The following is a 21,777-nucleotide window of genomic DNA, read 5'->3' as shown; positions in this document are numbered from 1 at the left end:
CATGGTGGCGTTTAGTTTGATGAATCTACAGCCAAGTTAGCATCTATGTGAGAGAATCACAACGACAGTGCTGACAATGTTAAGAAGGTGTTCACCATCTTATCTTAGCCTGCTAGCATGCTAGCATTTGCTAATTAGTGTGAAACATAAGGTACAGCTGAGGCTCATGGGAATGTCATAAGTTTTTTGCAGTTATTTAGTCAAAATAAAGTATAGTTATTATCTGAGCTTGGAACATTAATGTCTGCGCTAAATTTTGCAGCAATGTATCCAGTAGTTGTTGAGACATTTTCCTAAAAAACACAAATGTCAACCTCATGGTGGTGTTAGAGGAAAAGTCAGGGGATCATCAAAATCATTAAAGGAACATTTCACCCAAAAAACGAAAATGATCTACTCCCATGACGATGGAAAGTCGGATGAAGTCTTGTAGTCCACAATACATTTCTGGAGCGTCACAGCAAAACATGGTTGCAGCATTCTCCTGAACAACTGAAGTAGATGGGGACTTCTTTTAAAATAATAATAATAATAATAAAAGATAAATTAAAACATAAAATGGCTCCATATAGCTTGTCTGGTGTAATCCAAATCTCCAGAAGCCCCGGGAGGTTATTTTCATCCTTTGTTAGGACTGAATCTTCATTATTCGTTAGCATGCACCCCGTCCGAAGTGGGTGCACAAGCTCAACTGTGCATCAAGGGTGTAAATAACGTCTTTTCATATCAATGTGGGATCCTGGGTCTTTCTGAGTCTTGGATGGAGCCAGTTTATAGTTTAGCTTATTTTTTCAGTCCCCAGCTACTTTAGTTGTTTAGGAGAATGCTGCAAGGCTGTTTTGCTCTAAAGCTCCAGAAATGTTTGGTGGACTACAAAACGTAATCCATCTTTTCTATCCACGTTTGGGTGAGTTGATACTGACTGAATTTTCATTTTTGGGTGAACAATCCATCCAATAGTTGTTGAGACATTTCAGTCTGGACCAAAGTGGTGGGCCAACAGGTTGACATGTGCCATGAGACTATCATGGCTGATAAACAGCATGATACTATCAACATATTTATGAAATCTCTAAACATAGAATAGAATAGAATAGAATAGAATAGAATAGAATAGAAATCTAACAATCAATGCAATGAAATTAACCATCCATGCAATCCAGTTAATGGAAATTAATCACTGTTGCCACATATTTATTCACATGCTGTGTACTGTGGACTAATAATGGAATACATCTGGTCTATTAGTTGCAGAAATAGTAAAAATGAAAGTCCTCAGAGCGACTGTGCACTCAGACCAAACTAAAAGCCTCTGTAATCTTAGATAAATTTCACAAGCGGGAGCTTTAGTGTCTCCTCTGGAATGTTCTCCGGCAGTAAATCAGCAGAGTGTATGCCCCGTATAAAACTGTCATAGACAGGATAGGAAGGTCCAGTATGTTGGTTATGCTATAGATTCCTCCTCTGTGACTACTGTACATGACAGCCTGACAATGTCATTAATGTTCTTACCACTGGTCCCCTGAGCAACACGGGCCATTAGGTTAAGTGCTCGGAGTCCTCTTGTGTAACACACCCTTTTAATAAACATCTCGCTCCTTATAGGACACAGCTCGTCTCTGGCTCTATCCATCTATGGCTTAACATCTGATGGAAAATGTTCCAATTCCCTTTTATTCATATAGTGGTCATGAAGATCTGTCTCCTCCCTGCAGTTTTCTGTAGTGTAATGTTGTCAGTAGCCAGTTCAGGTAGACTCATCGTGTTACCTCAACAAAGTGTTAAACTGCTGTGAGAACTAATATGTTTGCTTATTTCAGTGCTAACTTTTATGTAAATATCAGTCAGTGTGGAAGTTCCCCGCTGATCAAAGCTACATTGTGTGAAAATAGCAACTTCTTTGTTGTGTTTTGTGTACATACATTTTTCATGTTAAGTTAATGATTGAACCCATTTACTAAACAGGAGCTGTGTTTTCAAAGATAAAGTTACAATGAATATTAGCTCCAGTACTAAAATGTCAGGTTGACTCAGTAACTAATATCATCTGCATTGCAATAGCATGTGAGCCACGCATTCATTATCTAATGATTAAAACAAATAAGGGAGTTCACTTTAGATGGGTTTCAGATGGCAGAGAGGTGCTCCTGACACTCAGATGCTCGCCGTGTTGACGGACTGCATTTGGTCAACATGGTGATCTGGGTGCTGAAGTTGTTGCCGTTGCTGCCTATGGAGGGCTGCTGGTACTTAGTGTCAGCACCCAGGAACCTCTGCAGCATCCATCTGCGCCACTTACGCTTAATCTCCGCCTGTACCTGAAAGAGAGGAGAGGAGGTCCGCATCCAAACAGGATGAAGAGGGGGCGGTAAGAGGGCATGACACACAAGAGCGGGGAGAGAAAATGAGATTTAGTGACATAAAAAGGACAGTAAACATCCTGAAGAGCTGTTTTTGCTTGAATTTACTTACCTCTCCATTTAGGAAGCAGTACAGAACTGCAACAACAAAACCCTGAGGAAGAGAGAGAAGCAGATGAATAAGAGCTGTTGTTGAAAAAGAATATCAGTGCGACGGTTCAGCTGGGGAAACACTCAAAATGTTTGTGTATGAATGATGACGGTATGATTACGACCAATTTCAGGCCCAGACAGGAGGTTCATCATGTATATCTCTGGGAAATTTTCCCAGGAGATATCATTCTGAGCTAAAACGGTTATAAATTAGGAATACTTTCCATCGCTAGGCCTCCATCATTGCACTTGGCTCTCAGCGTTCAAATTCACTTTAATACTCAGTAAATCAGCAACCTCATTATTCAAGCATACAAGATTAAACATGTAAGCTAAACAAAGCATTCGTTTGCTTAATCAGACAAAATGTCTTCATGTTACCGAGTGGTGTTCATGTAACTTTGCTCCATCAGAGGGCTTTTACTTGTGTTTTCTATCTGGCGACACAAGTTTTGCAAAAATATGAGATTGAAATCCTTCTGTCTGACATTTGGAAAGTTGGAATGTTGCCGACACACTGCCTAACACCTTGTGGGCTGTTGTGGGAAGTTACCTGAAATGACCCCAGAATAAGATCGAACACCATCCTCACTTGCGGGTGGATGTGGTCAGGGATGAAGGCAAAAAGGATGTAATTTATGCCAAAGAGAGGTATCAACAGCAGAGTAGATTTAGCCAGTCTCCTAAAAAAAGACAAATGAAAAAGTGGTGCAAAATTAAAAAGTGATGCAAAGCTAGAGTCAAGGCTATAACGGCAGAAAAATAATTAAGTCAATGTCAACCGATAAGATATGACTTATGTCCACACTACGATAGACATGTGTGACATTCTGCACTGAACACCTACGAGTACTGATTGGATTCCTTTCTTCCGATGTCGGGGCAATTCATCTTCTGTCGCAAAATGCGGATTATACAGATGAAAAGGAAAAAGTTCACCTGCGGCGGAGTAAAAGACTGGTTAATGTGATTGCATTAGGCAGAGCTGTTAAAGATATGAAGAGCAATGTGACTCACAAGTATGGTGACTAAAATAGGTGTTTTGATGATCCACCAGGGATTGTCATCGATTATGTCCCAGCATCTGTCAGAAGAGATATGAGAAACAAATTCTCTTAAAATAAAACACTTACTTTGGATAAAACCTTTGAACTGAGCTACAAAGGCAGAGATCAGTACAGAAACAGTAAAGATGTTAGCCTAACTGTCACATTTAAGTTGTAACAGAGAGCTGCAGGGATGATGTATTTTTGAAGACTATCCCTGAGATTAGCATCACCTTGGTTCCCCCCTGTGAAAAGCCTATGGGATTTTTTACATGGGTTTTGGATTAATGCATAAAATAAACTCTGTGGCAAAGACAAGTTTATGACACTTTTTGTTCAGCCAGATAATCTTCACAGATGAACACCACTTTTATGATTTTTGAAGCATAAAAGCAATCGACAGAAGTAAAAAGCTAACGTTAGGCTAAAACTGATCTACACCACGGCCTCACGGCTTCAACATCAACACTAAGCGTATTTCTACGCTATACTATGTACACTTTACTATAAAATTATCAATGTACAAGTTGTAATGTTAGAGTAAGAACTCAAGTCTACTTGTAAAGGCGGACTAGCAAGTAGATAAGTCTCCGTGTTCGGCGTGATGTCTCCAAGTTCTGTAGTCTCAGTTAGCCACTTGTTAGCAACACATTGTTTAACCGAAAAACCATTAAAATATTCAAACCTTAAATAATTTCCTTAAATTCTGGTAGCCTACTGAAATTCACCCCTAAAAAGTGCCAGTAAAATATCTACAAACAAAACATCTTTCATCTCTTTTATTTAAAACTAGTACAATAAATACTTCAAATACTTTAATATATTTAAATGTGTGACTTCAAAATAGCTTAACCATAGTGAAACACATTAATTCAGAGTCAGTCAGGCTGTGGCACAGTTGTGCTAACTCACTCTGCTAAGCTAAGCTAGTTAACTTTTAGCAGAGCTGGTCACTTGTTTTCACCATCATGATGGTTTTTAGCAACTGCTTTGTTTATATGGGATACTAAAATACTAACAGAGCATCAACATTATAATTTAAATCATAGGAAGGTTGGAAGAAGTAGGCAAATCTTAGCTAAGGCTAGCTGTGTGAAACTCATTAGCTAGCTTAAAGTTATTACATCTAGCTTAAGCTGCCTTGTAGGTTGTAGAACAAGAGACTCTCAGGCCAGACTGAATTTTCTTTCCTTTTTAGGAAATAACACATACTTTTATAAGGTAAAACACATTTTTAAAAGTCTGGTCTTAACTTATTTTGAACAAATATGTCATTGATGTGTTTTGGCTTGGCAGGGGAGTTTAACCGCAGTCAAGTGGCCAACTATTTCTTTGCGTGTTACTCCCTAAGATGAGGTAATAACATCACACTAATCTAGATGTTATTCTTGAGTGTGTAATTTGCATCTGCAAATCAGTTGAACTGAAGTTGCTTTAATCAACAAGATTTGAGCAAAGATGAATGGTTAGCTCACCCAGGATCATTTAAATAAGCCTTTGTAGCCACCCACGCTGAGATAAAGATGGTTGGAGCCCCTGCAAACAAGAAACACAGTTTGTTGTAAGTGATTTCAACATTAAAATAATTTCTATATCAGAGAGAAACTATTAATTATGTCCACCGCTCGAACAAACACCACACTTACACAACTCCACCAAATATGACAGTGAGCCTTGAGCATGTGTACACATTAATCTTTTGGATGGCTTTATTGCTAAAGTAATATTACGTTTTGGGTATGCTTATCATTTTTGACTGGACTCATATGTGCTCTGTGCCAATATTGGCTCATCCTGGGTATCTGCAGGGAAGTCACAGGCTTGTTTCCGTTTTCCAGCTTCCAGACACAACATCTCAGGCCTATTTATAGAGTTCTTTACTGGTGGGATGGAAAAAAGAACATCAGATATTTGGGGAATGATTGTTGAGTATACATTCTTGAAAAGTAGGGCCAAAATATGTTAAGATGAGAGCTCTCAAGGGCTCAGCCAATCCCTCTGGATGAATACACAGTATATTTATTTTGATAAGAGCTGCCAACAGAGAATCCTTATGCGAAATGTTTTTTCTATCTATTAAAAATATCCAAAGTTCAAGTCTAAATTGTCCAGTCTCCTAAATTGGGTAGGAATTCATTTCATTCACATATTCCAACTTTCATGGCTATTTTTCTATAAAGAAATCATAACTATTAAAAGCAGGGCTCTTCGACTCCATTTTAACGACAAAAGCAGAGTTGCAGCTGCCTGCTGCTGCACCTAATCGCAAACTGCCAGCAGGACTCACTCATATGCAGAGGGAAAAAAAAGGCACAGCAATTTTCTGTGCATGTATAAAACCTCACTAATAACTTAATTTACATATGATCATATATGTTGTGGCTGTTGAAGTAAAGACAAAACAGACATTCAGGTTGCCTGGCGATTGCGACTTGATGGGCATTCGATGGTTTCTGGCTGCCACTTCAGACAAATTGACGGATCAGATGTCCTTGTAATGTCCTTGCGTGAGCTCTCTGTATTCAGCAACATATGGTGAAGAGGTTGGCACGTACCCCAACCAATCAGGATGTACCACCAGAAGTACTTCCTCTCAGAGAAGAAGGACACGGCTAACAGAGTGTGGAGGTAGAGGCCCTCCACCAGCAGCCAGAAGAAACTCGCCATGATGCCGTACTGGAAGAAGACCACCACCGCCTTGCAGCCCACCTGCAGGAGAAGCACGACGTTAGAGGCTTATTGAATCACCAGTAGATAAATGCAGCTCCATTACTATTCAAATGATGAAGATGAATTTTGTTGCCGGTGAATGAGGCTATAGAGAGAAGGTTTTCTGTAAGTAATTAGTATTGATGACTGACTTGTAAGAAAACAATCTCAAACTTTGCAAGTCACTTATGAAAAGCAGCAGTGAGGAGACAGTCAGTATCACATTACCATGAGCATGATATAATTAGAGAAAATTCTACAGGGGTAGACTGGCTGTGCTGATTATTCTAATTATGACTGCTAGACTAATTATGCCTCCAATCAAAATGTAAGCTATTTGAGATTCATGATAATGTAATATCTACAGCTTCTCACAGCATCATGGGAGGAAACCATTTCTGAGTTAAATGGTGAATAGCAAGCTAATCAGCTGCATTGTCTGCTCTGCCAAAGTAGTTTTCAAGCGATCTTTTACGCAAGGCCATAAGTGACATGGGATAAGGGTAGACTATACAATGTATTGTACCAGTAACACAAGAAGAGAAGAGTCAGAAGTCAGAGAATTCACTCATAAGGCCATTTTGCCACTGGCCAACATTAGGTACCTTAAGCTACCGAGGCCAAGTAAGGACAAATAGGCAAAACTTCTGCGTGCATTGCTTGTATTGCTTGTAGGCCTACTGCTTCAGTAATAAGATGAGAATTGTATTATTTCTTCAACCAAGTTACAGATAATCTCACTCTCCAGCGGTTCTTAAGTTGCACTTCTATGAAGTTAGGGGGGACTTGAGAAACAGATATATAAAAAAAGAATTGTTAAAATCACCAGCCGTTTGATAATCATATGTTTGCTGACTCAGCAGAATGGTGCATGGAGGGTCTCTCATAGTTCTTCCTGAAAAAGTTGCTATGAGAGTTATTTTTCTTATTTAAAGAAGTGTTAAATAGTGTGTGGTCAGTAACACGTCTCTCCTCGCCCTCAGGAGAGAGAACCCCATGAAGAGGTGGCCGGCTGTTTGCTCGTGAACGTACAGAGAGCAGGATCCTCCTGTTTTTACCAACAATGGCTGAACAGGAAAAGCTACCTATTCCTGCACTCCCGTCTCCCGGTGACGGATGATGCAACCAAACAGGCCAAGCGAAGACAAACGTTTGAAGAAAAGAAACCCAAAATCCCCCCAAAAAAGAAAGGAATTATGCAAGTGTGGTGATAAAGAGAGGAGGGAGGGGATTGCTATCTGCACAATGGACAGAAAGTTTAGCTAAAACGATGACCACACTTACACGGCTTTAAACATCTTTTCAAGGTTTACATTTCATATTTTAAGAAAAGTATCCACTAGATGATATGCTAGTTAGGGCTGAGCAATATGGCCTTCAAATAATGTTGAGATTTATCTAGGCTATATTGTAATACAGGATATATTTTTTAATATTTCAAAATCTCCTTTGAGACTTTATATTAAGATTTATATGTCCAAAATCGATATATAGTCTTTCATCACGATAAACATAATAATATTATCCAGCCCTCATGCTATTAGAGCTGAAACCTTTGCCACAAAGTAAACAATGATTAATTCATTCACACAAAAAATGACAATTGAAGCACCTTAGTAGTTGAATGGTTACCACAAGCATTGTTGCATCTAATACCTCTCTGCCCCCCTTTCCTTTATACCTCTACTGGCTAATACAAGTGACAAAAATGGCAAAAAATAATCTTAAAAAAATGAATACTACAATCCCCATGGAAAAGTTACTAAAAACTGAAAAATCTAATAAATAATCATTTAAAAAATCCCGTCCTTGTTGACACAAACTAATCAGACTACATAACAAAAGGTTTTGATGCAGGGCTATATGAATTTGCGTTCTTACAAAGTTTTCTCCAGTTTGACTCTGTCTCTTTATAAAAGTATGTTCACAGGCTGAGTTGTGCTCTTCATGCCAAGTAAACTGATCTTGAAAGTGGAGTTCCCCTATAATATGTCGCTGTCTACAAAAGTTTTTTAATGCTTGGTTTAAAAACAGTTGAGAGCAGCTGTGTTTTGGAAGTGGACAACAGTTCTGTGAACTCTGAGGAGGAAATATCTAAACTCAGCCATTAAAAATCAGCACTTAACGATAGTAAAGCAGGTGATTTAAAGCCCCCTGATCCAATCCTCTCTGGTAATAAAGCACTGGGTTCAGCTGGAGCACGATCTGAGACACTGACGTTGGTAACTTAATCAATCAAATACGAATAAATGAGCTTTAGTATATAAAACCGTACCCAGTCCAGTTGCTTATCTAACTCTTTATCTTAACCTAGCACTTATGGCATTTTCATATTGTTGCTATGATCATGTTGTTGAGTGATTAAAACCAGATATGAAGACTGTTGAATGTGATTTATTGACAAAGCTCTGTGTAGTTCTGTAGGCTTAATGTTCAGCAAACAGGACCTCTCACAACATCCTGTTGGTCAGGTGAATGAGGAAACGCCATCTCAGGAGTGGAAGGGACTTTGGCAAACACTGCTACACCCAGAGGTGCTTGAGCACTCGTACGTTAAGTAAACTCAGAGACAAAGCATCACAGTCAGTAAAGTCTGAGTGAGTAATTAAATAGATGCATTTTGTCTCAGCCAAGGACAGAAACTAACAGCTCATACATCATGCAGGAGTTAACTTGATCTGTGACGTGGGACTTTTGATTCACAGGGAAGAAAATCAATAAAACGCACGGCTCCTCTAATAAAATGGACATGTTGGCAAGCGTGCAGCGTACTCACAGATGACTGGCAATTGTCTGTCTCGCCTACGTCATACAGAACCACATCCTTGATGAAAACAGCCACAGCTTTCAGTATGAAAGACACAAACAGATGCATGTGGATGTAGTTTCTCGTACAGTGAAGCTTCCTGTAAAAGCAGAAAGATAAACTGTTAGATGATCTGAAACAGGAAAGATAAGCAAGAGCTCTGATGAAGCCCATCTGATTAAACATCACACAGCATATGTTTACTTGAGATACCGTTAAAATCATCTGATAAAGTGCGTGTTTACTGCACCAAAGCATGCAATCAGAATAAATATCAAGAAAATATTCACCAGAAAAATTCCCAGAAAGAATGTGTGTTTTATCTGAGAAGAGATGTCGTGGTAAACACTTGCTGTGCTGTTACCTAAATGTCAATCTAAAACCTGCCATTTCAAAAAAAGCTATGTGTATATTTCATACTTTATATGGATGTAATTTTCCAGGGAAACATGTATTTATCAGGCTGATACAAATGTAAAAAACCCAGACTTGACATCCAGCACAAAGGTAAACAAGAACAAATCAGGGGTTTTGCAGAGAAAATGTCACTGATGTAAATTCGGTCTTCTGGGTGTTCCTCGAACAAATGCCTTCCCGGTGAGCTTATGATCGGGGGGTTGAGCTGTGTAAACCCATCAGGGTGCGATGACACACAGCATCAGCCAGCTGCCTGAACACGGCGTCTGCAGCCGAACATAAACAGTAAGTGCTTCTCACATCCTGTGTCTCTACTCGAGAGTCCAAACCAATGGCATTTCATGAGCAGGAGGAGTAAACACATATCTTGTTGTTTGGCCCGTTACACACAAATACTCCAAATGCAAACACCGAGCTAAGACTGCGTCGTTTGTGAGAACCCATACACACACCAGCTACTTATACTTATTCTGATGATCAGTGCTGTGCCATGCCTACATGCACACACACTTTTTCTTTGCAACCCCAGGACTAAAGGTCAAAAGAGAACATGCTGTGAACAGAAGCCTGTAAGTGGTTTCGCTTTATGGCTGCTTGCAGCTTTGACTGCTTTGTTTGAGAAGTGTCGCAACAGCAGATAAAGTCAAAACTGGACATCTTATCCCACAAGAACTGGCAGAGTCACATTACTGTGTGAAAAACACTGTAAAACCTCTATAAAATGCAGGAAATGTGGTGCGAAATGAGAGATCGACAGGGTTTTATCGCTCTAAATGATGGAAAAAAGGTGTCTGATTGTCTTTACGAAGGCACATCAGGTAGCATTTTGATCGATCTCCTTACCGAAAGAGACACAGTATGATGATGGCGACGGTCAGAGAAATGAGCGACACGCTGTGACCGATGGTGTAACCAACTTTGATGGCGCCGAAGAATTCCCCCTGCAAAAAAACAAAACAGTTACACTGACTGAAAACAGCTCATCTGGCATCCAACTGCCAGATGAGCCCCAGCAGACGTAGCAACATGGGAGTGGAGGATTTTCTTAACCCTGGTTGCCATACCGACCGTATTTTCATCCATGGTGTTGTTGGGATTGTATCCACAGTCCGTTATGTAGGAGTCTATGCTGATCGAGGTCCAGCCATCCTCAGTGCAGGTCTTTGACAGGTTACCTAATGAGCAGAGGGACAGAGGGAGTATGAAAGAGTGCGACTATTTGCTGTGACTGATTTAATGTGTTTCAATTAGAAGTCATTATTATAATATTGTGTGTACGTGTGTGTTGGCAGGAGAGGGGCGGTGTACTGTACTGTACTCAGCCACAAGGCAAAACGTCTCCTGCATTACTCACACTTAATTCATCACACCGAGATGTATACGTCTCTCTGGAATACTCCCAAATACTAAAAGGAAATGGAAGGAATGACTGAAGGGGATCAGTCGTCCCACCGGCTCAGAGATGCTGGGACAGTTCCCATGTGTATTTGCCTCCATCTGTTTCTTAATCACTCTCAGGCTGAACACACACACACACACACACACACACACACACACACACACACACACACGCACACACACCAGGAGGCCAACAGTCGAGCAGAGGGATATTTTTACTCGGGCCTGCCCATGGGGGCAGAAGTTAAAGGTCCAAGTGCATTAGACTGGCCATAAAGGGAGCAGAGGTCACTTTCATCTGAGAGGAGATTGAGGGGGCATAGTAGAGCTCATTAAAGTACAGTACAGTGCAGTACGTTAGACTTGAGCTCAGTAGAAAAGAGAAGGGTAGACTAGAGCTCAGTGGAGTGTAAAAGCCAGAATAAAATGTTGGCAGTTAATGTTTCTGCTTACCACTGATAAATCCACATTTGTACATGTCATAGGCCTACGTTATGGCATTTTTACAAACTTCACGTCACATCACATTCACATTACAAGTTCATGACCTGACATCTGTGTCAGGAGGCAGAGGGGACACAGGTGGAATTAAGCGAGACAAATGCCAAGCTGATGACAACAGTTCAAGACTGTGTTTCAACTTTTATAAGTCTGAAACCACTGGATATTTTTAAGGAGACCTCAGGATGATTTCCAGCCATATTAGTGGCAACAAAATACATATTTTTTGAAGGGAAGTTTTCCCTCACCCTAACTAAGTAGTTTTTGTATCTAAACCTTACCTGATCATAAGCACTGCCTTGTCAACATTGAAAATTGAACATAAAGAAATGTAAAGTTTCAATATGTAGAGTAGAGTAGAGCTCTGATGCCTCAGCTCAGTATAGCAGAGCTTTAAAGCATTTAATAGATGAGAGAGCCGTAGTTTAGAGTAGAATAGAGTAGAGCGGAGTAAAGTAGAGTAGAGCTCTGAGGCCAGAGGTCACTAGAGTTCTGTAGAGTATACAGTATACTATAAAGTAGACAAGAGCTCAGTATACAGTGGAGTGGACTAGCACATTAGAGTAGTAGAGCTCAGTAGATTAGGCTGGAGTAGAACCCTGGTGAGTACAGCACAATACGGCATTGTAGCTTGAGCTCAGTAGAATAGAAAAGAACAAATAGTACAGATTGAACAAGTGGATAAAGAGACAAATAAATAAGTGAATGGGTTTTGCACATCCATGTCTCTCCCTTGCATCATATATACAGCTCGCCAGAGTAATTGTTCAAAGAGCTATTCCAGTAAGTGTGCATCACTTCACCAGTTGAAATAGGTGGTTAAGATCCACCTCCTCTCGCTCTTCCCAATAACTCCCGTGTGTCTCATTCCTTTCAATAAAGGCTAAGATGCCAAATAATGTGGCAATAAAAAATGCAAACATTGACAGATGAAGTTATGAAATGGACTAGAGTACATACAAGTAATTCGCAATAATACTCACTGTGTATCAAAATCCTTTAAAGATACATGTCACCATCAGATAATATAACTTATTGTAGACTTTTAACTAAACAACAGGAAGCAAATGCATCAATGTTCAGATTGGACAGGAATCATTAATTAGATCAAAGACCCCTCTTACAACATTCATGAGGTGTATCTCATTGTGTAACCAGCAGTGAGAAGCACAGGCTGACATCTCTGCAGTTGTGCTCTTATTGTGTAATATTTTTTTTGAGCATTTCCTCATCTCCTTCCCTGTCATTAAAGAAAGAAAGCTGCGTGTGCTGGCCACAAATTAATCCTCGCACTGAATGCCGCTATAGAAATCTAAATGTAGGACATTCCTCACATTTCCCAACCGTATCGCTCCACAGTCGCTATCAAATCAAGACCGAGTTGGGAAATGACCAACAATCCAGAGTCTTAGAATGTATTTGGCATTAAAATATGGTCAGCTCACAAATACCTGAGTGGCGTATTGCAGAGAAGATGGAGGCTTAGCTTCCTCAAACAACATGACAAGACACAAAGGGGGTGATAAGCCCCTGCTGTTTCAGCCCATGCCACCACTGGATTTGGCTTGTTTGAGGGATTGCCAGAAGAATGCTTTCATCATCCCCCAAAACATGACTGCAAGGATTTTCAGTGTCGTGCACAACAACGAGGAGAGCTCAAACGAGTTAATCACCCTGTCATTGTTTTAACTTCCAGGCCTTTTTTTGAAATCTTGGTCAGTTTGTGCAGTTAAAGCTTTATTCTTCCTAATTATATGCAGATTCATATTAGAATGGAATGATTAGCTGCAACTGAGCATTATGACTTGTAGGTGAAAGCATTGACAGCCAGGCACTCTGTCAGTCTGAGCTTGCAGATAGGGTGTTATTGAAAGAGATGAATGACTGTGTGTTTGTGTTAGAGCTACTAGGTAAAAAGTTCATGAGAATGCCAACTCTATCTCAACTAAATTTATGACTTGGCCCTGGATCTCTGTGGCGCCATGTTTCGTAATGCTTGTTTTTTTGTGCGTGAGGCTTATAAAATGAATGGCTCGGGATGTGTCAATAACGTCTTTCACAACCCACTGACAGTGAATACCTTTGAAAAGAAGCTAAGGTAACTTTTTTGGCATCACAGAAAGGAGAACTGAAAAATGACATGACCTCTGAAACCCTTTTAAAATAAAATAAATAAACTGGTAAATGTACAGTGATCAGGCTACACGAGCAGAGCTGTTTTTCTTAGTTCCTGTAATGCTCACATTTGGGAATAAAAGGTTCTCACCCGACAGCAACAGTAATTTACAATGCACATAATCCCAGACCGTTCATCATCCTTTAATTAAGTCCTCCTTACATGGCCCTTACATGGCCTGAGAGCAGAGATGGTTTAACCTACAGAGACCTGTGCGGATTTGTTGATTTACAGCATAACTGATATCAGTGCAGCACAGGTCACTTACAATCCCTGCTCTTTTTTTTTTTGTTAAGGCCCTTTAGTTTCATCTCCGCCTCACAGTGGTGGCCTGTTGATCCTTTGACATGTCAGTGAAATTTACCTCTTGCCTTCAACCCCACAAATCTGGTGATTCTTCATCTCTTTTCCCAGGGGTGCTCTCCTCTCTCAGGTCACTATCTCCCATCTGGGTCACATCACAGCTTCCCAGAAAACCCTTCTCCTGTGCACCGTGCCTTCACATGCTAAGGATAACTAACTGGTTAGAGTTTCCTGAATATAATGAGGAAAATACTGGTGAGATTATAGGGGCAGGAACCTCATCAGAGGCACCCCGGTTTGTAATGTTTGCAAAGATATGTAACTTTATACTTGTTAAAATTAAGGCATTGGTAATTGAACACATATGGATCGAATTTGTTAAATTGTTTAAGTACACTGAAAATGTCTCCAACCTATCAGGTGTCATACACACAACCAAAAACAGGTGGTTATACAGCTTTATACACTAGCGTACAGCTCAGGGGACATTTTTCTTTCCAACTCGCTAGAGTCCAAGAGAGTAGTAACCGAGCTTGACCCAAAAGCGACAAGCATTCTGTTTTCTACTCGTCCAAGTAGTACTGAGTTTCTGTTGCCCCTTCATGTAATTGTAACCGTGGTTACAGCTTTCCTGTTCGTGCCAATTTCAGACATGTACAGTGTAGACAACTGTAAAAATGCATGTTCTACGCACATAATTAAAATATAAATATATTCATATATTACATCACTTATTTTTTTACACTATATTTATTGATTTTCTACACTATATTTACACTAAAAGACCTGTAAAAGCACCATGTCAATTGATGTCACAGAGCCCATCCCAGACCCTGACATCATTCCTAAGTTTTTGTCCAAACCCTGCCCGTCAGGTACCAACGATCCCAGTGTATCCGAACAGTTTCAGGTCAGGTATCCATGTTTATATATGAATTTATTAATATCAAAATATGAATAGATATTCTAAAATATATAACTAAATTAATGAGCATAATAATTGTGTGGCAGCTGAGTTTACCAAATTTCAAAATGTGTGAAATAGTTATAAGCGTTTGTAGGCGGAAAAACCGAAACAGTACGCAAAGAGGCGAAAAAGCTAAAACTCTATAAAGCTCTGTGGGGCTGATTAACTTCCACGTTTGCATAATTCTCTGTGGGTTTGTCACTACAGTTGACACATAGAACACTTATCCATCTGATCCAACGTAAATATCAAAAATATTGATCATAATTATAGCTTGTCAAAGAACTACAGCAGTGGCTTCTAAAAGGTAATTACAAGCTGCTTCGACACAAATGAAGGCACATTTCTCAAGGCTCTAAGTTGAAATTGAGGCCTCTCTGCCAGCTGAATGCAAACAAACAACTTAATCAACTCTGTGTGGTAATTAATGACGGGTGGAGATATATGGGAAACTCACAGGGGAACTACTGTACAAACATACAATTCAGCCAATAAATCCCCTCGAGAGTGGCTTCCTTCCCCTGCCATAATTAGTATCACTTCCCTGTGAGGCTTCTCATGCATCAAAGGAGGAAGAACACACAGAATGTGTCCTTGATGGCTGAATGGTGCCGGGATGAGAATTTGTTTATCTTTTTGTGACTCAGCTGTGCCATGTGTTCTGAGTTTCACTATATTCGTTGTGATATATGACACGGGGTGCCAGGAAAGATTGAAACAGCAGGTGATCGTAGGCCAGAATGACATCATGAGTATGAGCGGCTAGGATACTCAGCGTACTTCATAATTCCTATTTCTGGTCTCAAATATGGAGCGTGATGATACTGACAAAGACACAACAGCAGGGGATGATTGGAAATGGAGCAACAAAGGGGAGAAGACGGAGAAGAATCATTTTGTTTTTGAAAAAATATCTCAGCTTTGATTAAGACAGAAATAGGTTTATTAAAAGATATGCTGAGTACTGCAGTAATTGATTTTCTGGTTCCTCTTAGCAGCACAACAGGCTTTAAGCACAACACTGACATATTCGCAGACTTTTTAGCAAACCATCCAAAATCCAATAGACAAAGAGAAACATCATATTTACATCATTCACTGAGGGAAATATCTGTCTCGTTAGCAGCTAAATGCTCCGCTGTGTTCACCAGCTACAGTGGTTATTAACTCTGTCTCTCTTCTAAGCAGGTAGCTTACAGGAGATTTTCAGAGATTGTTCACAAAAACTGGACGAGAAAAAAATATAAAAGGGCACCAGATGTGGTGGAGCACCAACGTGCAGAAAGGCGCAGTCATCAGTTCAAAACCCTGGTTCAGATTTATATGCAGGGGCTGACCAGTGGCTCAGCTGGGAGAGTGTGTGCCCCATTTACAGAGGCTGTGTCCTTGCCACAGTGGCACAGGGTTTGATTTCCACCTGTGGCCCTTTGCTGCATGCCACCCCTGCTCACTCTCAACCCGTTTCCTGTCACTCTTCACTCTTCACTCTCATCTGTCCTATCTAATAAAGCCATAAGGCCATATATATATATATATACATATATATATATATATATATATATATATATATATATATATATATATATATAGTATAGTATAGTATAACCACTGTACCTGTGTTATAAATACACCCAAGAAAGTATTTTCTATTGATTGTTTTGTAAGGCAGCGACCTCTAGTGGCCATGGCAATTATCACAGCAGCAAAGGAGGAAGTCAGGTGAAGTAATATAAAGAGTGAAAGTCAGCAAAGGGAGGAGGACGGCGTGAACAATAGGTTCTGTGTGATACCAAATGTCAACAGTGAGTCATTTCAACAAACTAACATTATTAATGTTGTGTCACGTACAAAACGTAACTAAAGTTAAGTAACATAAGTTACATCAGAAATGTATTTATTTAACCACGATGTTTTCCTAAACATAACCAAGTTGTTTTAGTGCCTAAACTCAACCACAGTGCAGCCTTAAGACAAAGCTCTGGTACGCCTGTCGCTGCTACACTGCAACAGTCATGTTGTTTTGGGAACAGTGACATATGTCATTTTGAGAGTCACTTGTAATCAACATAGTCAGTTGTTTGTTTGAAGATGTGTTATTTTAACTAGTTAGAGGCACGTAGAGGCCAACTAATGTTCTAGCATATATGGCAACCTATATGGCACTGCGATGGTCCCCTCCCAATTCCAGAAAGATTCAGATTTTGATTTTTCTTTTCTCTAGATCAGACATGGCATATGAACATAAAAAGTTATTTAAAGAGAGGCAGAACATTATTCAGAAATGCACCTAGTTTACATACTATGTTCAGTTTATCAGTCTGTAGTAACTGTATAAATTTAAGCGTAGATGGATGATTTGCAAAGTACTCTGGCAGGTACTTCCTTCGGTTATCAACAATGCTTGTGTTTTTACACTCACACAGAACATGTTTTTCATCCCCCAGCCAACTCTCATTCCATCAAGTACAAAATCTTTTATCCCTTTCCAGACATTTATATCTTCCTGTTAGTTTAGAAATTCTGTTACAAGAGACTGGGAGATTACAAATAGCCAGGGCGTACCTCTTATTTTCGTAATTTAAGTAATTATTGTACAAACTTAGGGTCTCTCTAGATTCACCAAATATATATCACATGATGATATACTCTAGTTCATAATGCCACTTGCTCTTTTAAAGCAACACCCTGTAACCTTATAAGCAATTCTGGAGAAAGATAGTTGATTGTTGAGTCCCATTCCCAGAACGCTTTGGGTTAATGTCCGACAGCAAAGACACACTTTGGTATTTGATTTTGATTGGTATTTGACAACCTAGGCATGAGAGTGGCGTACCACGCCACTTGCCCAATATTAACTTGGATCTGCACCAGCCACTCGCGATCCTGCAAAGGATGAGTGGGTGCAGATGATGGACAATCAACTATCTTTCTGCAGAAAGTTACATAGTGTTGCTTTGACCTCTGCTCGATTGCGGGTTTCAGCCATTCGATATTATATCTCTGATGAAAAAACCACATTACTCTAATATTTGCTGAACAGCTCACACAGGAACACACGCAAAACCTATTTTACAGACTTGATTCTTACGAGTAAAAAACGTCACCTGAGAAGTAGAAGAGATATTTGGGGCAGGGGATGGTGACCACCTCTCCAACGTCGGCGCTGGGCCAGCAGGTGAGCTTGTCCCACGTCCCACTGCAACCTGAGCAGAGCAGAGCAGCAGAGACAGAGAGAGAAACACCACAAGATGACAACACAGAACAACTTTTCTTTTTTTTTATTTTCAGTACATGTCTGACTCAAACTGCAGTGAGGTGACAAAGAGCAAGCTGCTCTGAGCACTGGAGTTCCCATGGCAGCCAACGTGATAGTACAAGTCAGCTGGGTCAATAACAGCGGATGACCTGAGTTAACACGCTGCCACCATGACTAATAAAACAGCCTCCTGTCTGTCATTTGAATTCAAAATACCACTGTGCCTTGTTTGGTCTCAGGAAGCAGAATCAGGTTAAATCCACAGCTGCTCACCTTTAGTGGGTGATATCTGCAGCATCACCCTGAGGATGTGGCAGCAGTTACATTTGATGGAATCTATAGGAAGCATCTAAATCAAAAAGATAATGAGTGTTTAATGCCTTTTTCATTGTGCGGAAGTAAATAGAGTCTCGTGATACCTGCAGTTAGGATCAACAAGGTGTCAGTTACACACAGAGGTAATAGAGACTCACTGAAGCCAAATGATCTCACAGTCAAACATAATTATGAGCTGCGTGCTGTGAGTATGCACCACCCCACTTAGCTCCATCAGCAATAAATCGAAACAACAAATCAATTAAGTGGGTTTCATTACTGCCCGCTCACTGTGGCAATTTTTTAAATAGTGTTTAATGAAACCTTAAAGGGACATTCAATCAATTAGAAAGTTTACTTTGAAATTGAACCGAGGCACATGTGACAGGGAGGCTGACAAAACAGTGCTCAACCATGCAGGCTGTAATGTAAAGCCAGAGGCGAGGTTTGGACAGCTTCTGTTGTCTTAAGAGCGTAGGTGTGTCACTTCGATCAGAACCTGCGTGTGAATTAGACATATAACAAATAACTGCTGCACGTACCTGTTGTCTTGTTCTCAATCTGAGCCTCACACATGTCCCTCTCCTTTTCGATTTCCTTCATCATGTCACACATCTGGTTCTGCACTGAAAGCACCTGTGAAGACATTTCACACATGTTTTCTATTTCTCTCTTCAGGCCAGGGTGACCAACACACATCACACATCATCTGTCTATTAGTGAAGCGCAGATGGCTGCATGAGTTATACAGTGTGCGCTCTCTCGACGGTGCAACGCATCTCAAGGCGAGCCCATCTATTGAGATGAGCTGACCCGGGCTCCCATTAATCTTTCCACCCGACACACGTGGCAGACACAAAATCAATCTTTTGATCGTCATATTCCTCAGATTTGCATGCGCTTGTTTGAACCTTCTGCCGTGAATTGGTTCAGCGTGAAGATGAACCCATGAGTGTTAACCACCAGAGAAGATAGGACTGGAAGATTTATAGCTGTTACTTAGGGGGATGAGTCTCCTTTCTGTGGGCATTAATCAGACTAGTAGTATGTGGCTATTGTTAGCCACGAAATGAGCCCATATGAGTCCAGCCTCTCCCCTCACACAAGGTGACTCCCCCATTTAGGTTATGATTTATGTCACTCCTCAGGCTACGCAGGACGTCCTGTGTTACTTCACTGGACTAGGACTGGAGAAGATGCTGTCAGTGATGGATCGGCGCTGTCTGAAGCGATATAAGTTGGAATATCAGGGGAAAACTTCCCGTACTCCATCATCACAACCATGATTATGATCATGAGCATCGTTTTTACCCTCTCCAACATCCATTTTCCTTTGCTTATTTTCCACCACAGAGGCTCTGAAACAGTCTGAGTGTGTGTACAAATGCAGATGTAAAAGCCAGTATGCTATTCTAAGGGCTGTGACCTCCAGCTGAATTCCAGCATGAATCATACATGCTTTTCTACAGGAGACAGCTGAGGATAAGGACGCTGGAGACCAGAGACAGACAAAAGAGGTGATTGCCATGGTGTCCTGAAGGGAGACCCACACTGCTCCTGCTAATTCACTTTAAAGTGCACTGTGTAGTTTTGGGAAGACATTTTAATCAGAAGACTTGTTTTTTTTTATGCCTGAACACCTCAAAGGACAACACAATTTCATCCCGTTTTACTTTGTTTTTATTTGGCGGACCCTGCCACCTTTCTTGCTTCAAACAGTGTTCTGGGGACCTTATTTTCCTTGATTATTCAATTATGGAAAAGATAAATATGTCCGAGTTTGAATTTGTTCTCCAAAAGTACATAGTGCACCTTCAACCTTAGTCGTGAAAAGAGATCAGCCAGGACATTAAGACATAATGCCGCTCAAAGACGATCACAGTCTGGCTGAGTGTTTTGTTTTGGTGCCAAATGTCATTTAAAGGCAGCAGGTTTTGCCTGAGGCGTCTGTGGAATTGAGGGTATTGACTATTGACACACAAAGCACAGACTGGTGTGGTGATGGTGCGAGAGGGACGAATTCTTGATGTTAAAAACAAAACAAAAAAAACACACTCAACTTTAAGCAAAGTCACGATTATAAAAGAAATCTCATCAACCAAATCAAATACATCCTTCCATCACACCGCACATGTTGACAAGAGAATGCACAAAGCTTCACACTGGTGCGCCCTGCAGCCAACACTGGCTCATGCGCCTCAACTTATACGTGCAGGCGACGCTCTGCCTGCATCCTCACACCGCCAAATTAGGCGAGCAAGTGACGCACACCTGAAAACAAGTTCAAGTCGTGAGAAAAGTGTTGAAATATACTCACGGGCTGCAGCAACATGCAGCAGAGAAGCATGCAAATGCTCTTCGAAACTTCCACCAACATGTCCTTTAAAGAAGCTGACCCGGTCCAAAAATGAAAAGAGATTTTAGGAAGTGAAAGACTTGAAAATGTGGTGATAATCCTCCGCAGGTTAGTTTGGATCCACTTGCTGACTCTGTGCCTTCTTGCGCTCTGAGTGAAGTGAATTTCTCCGCTCCTGAAATCTTCCTCCTCCTCCTCCTCCTCCTCCCACTCGGGCTTTACCTTGAACAATCAACAAGTAACCAATGGAGGATCATCTGTGGACGTCAGTGGATGAGGGCGTCGACACGAAGCCACAAAGAGAGAAGGAAACCGTGTCCATAAAGTGAAATAAAGACACGACTGAGCCTTTGTTTCGTTTTCTATAGCATGTTTCCGTCATGCAAAAAAATGTTATCATGTCAGAAAGCCCTACTGAGATACCATGTCACATACATATATATATTTAGGCTATTATGCCATCTTTACACAATATGGAGGAATTTCTGTTGAAGAGAAGAAAGAGGAACCACTCTCTCATGTGATACAGAGCTCCTTTGCCACAGAAACTATTGAAAAGACTGAATCTATTTGGAGACTCAGAAATTGATTTGAATGAAGATGATTGAAATAAAGCCATAAACTTAATTAATTCCTTCTTTATTACCAATCAGCTACATGAAACAATGTTTTTATTTTAATCATAGGCTACACTTTACAGCTCCAGTGTTAAAGGTGCAATACGTAAGAATTGGCCACCTGTCAAATTCACGCTCAAAACAAATAGGGGTTAGCATGTAAGTAAAACTTACCAAAGTAAGCGCTAATTGTAGCTGCCATTTGCTAGTTAGTTCAGTTAGCCGGGCAGCTAGTGGTCCAGATGCTGAGCTTCGAGCTTGAAAAAAAGTAGTATAAAGTCTTTTGAGGCTCCAGAGGAAGCTCCATGTAATCTGATAAACTGCCTCCAGTGATGTCACTCAGTGACTCAGTTGCATTGTGGGAAATGTAGGCGGCAGGTTGAAAAGCAGTCTCTGG

At 40.5% G+C, this 21,777-nt stretch overlaps 1 protein-coding gene across 1 annotated transcript; it reads right to left on the bottom strand.

Moving 5' to 3' along the window:
* Window positions 1-1,147: 1,147 nt before the first annotated feature.
* On the bottom strand, window positions 1,148-20,881 carry LOC141016720 (vasoactive intestinal polypeptide receptor-like). The gene is made up of 13 exons (XM_073491245.1): window positions 20,725-20,881; window positions 18,950-19,043; window positions 17,941-18,039; window positions 10,560-10,666; window positions 10,335-10,432; window positions 9,045-9,174; window positions 6,115-6,268; window positions 5,035-5,095; window positions 3,531-3,597; window positions 3,361-3,452; window positions 3,067-3,196; window positions 2,473-2,514; window positions 1,148-2,318 (listed from the first exon to the last, which is right to left on the bottom strand). The coding sequence occupies exons 1-13, from the start codon at window positions 20,782-20,784 to the stop codon at window positions 2,127-2,129; spliced, it is 1,326 nt and encodes a 441-aa protein (XP_073347346.1). The 5' UTR covers window positions 20,785-20,881; the 3' UTR covers window positions 1,148-2,126.
* Window positions 20,882-21,777: the final 896 nt, after the last annotated feature.

The sequence above is a fragment of the Pagrus major genome, chromosome 21 (genome assembly GCF_040436345.1).
Source record: "Pagrus major chromosome 21, Pma_NU_1.0".
Lineage (NCBI taxonomy): Eukaryota > Metazoa > Chordata > Actinopteri > Spariformes > Sparidae > Pagrus > Pagrus major.
This window is presented reverse-complemented; position numbering and strand designations above follow the sequence as displayed.

Coding starts and splice junctions, on each gene's coding strand:
- LOC141016720 (XM_073491245.1), bottom strand. CDS start 20,784: ATGTTGGTGGAAGTTTCGAAGAGCATTTGCATGCTTCTCTGCTGCATG. Junction 19,044..20,724: donor GCTGCATGTTGCTGCAGCCC/GTGAGTATATTT, acceptor ATGTCTTCACAG/GTGCTTTCAGTGCAGAACCA. Junction 2,515..3,066: donor TTATTCTGGGGTCATTTCAG/GTAACTTCCCAC, acceptor TCTCTTCCTCAG/GGTTTTGTTGTTGCAGTTCT.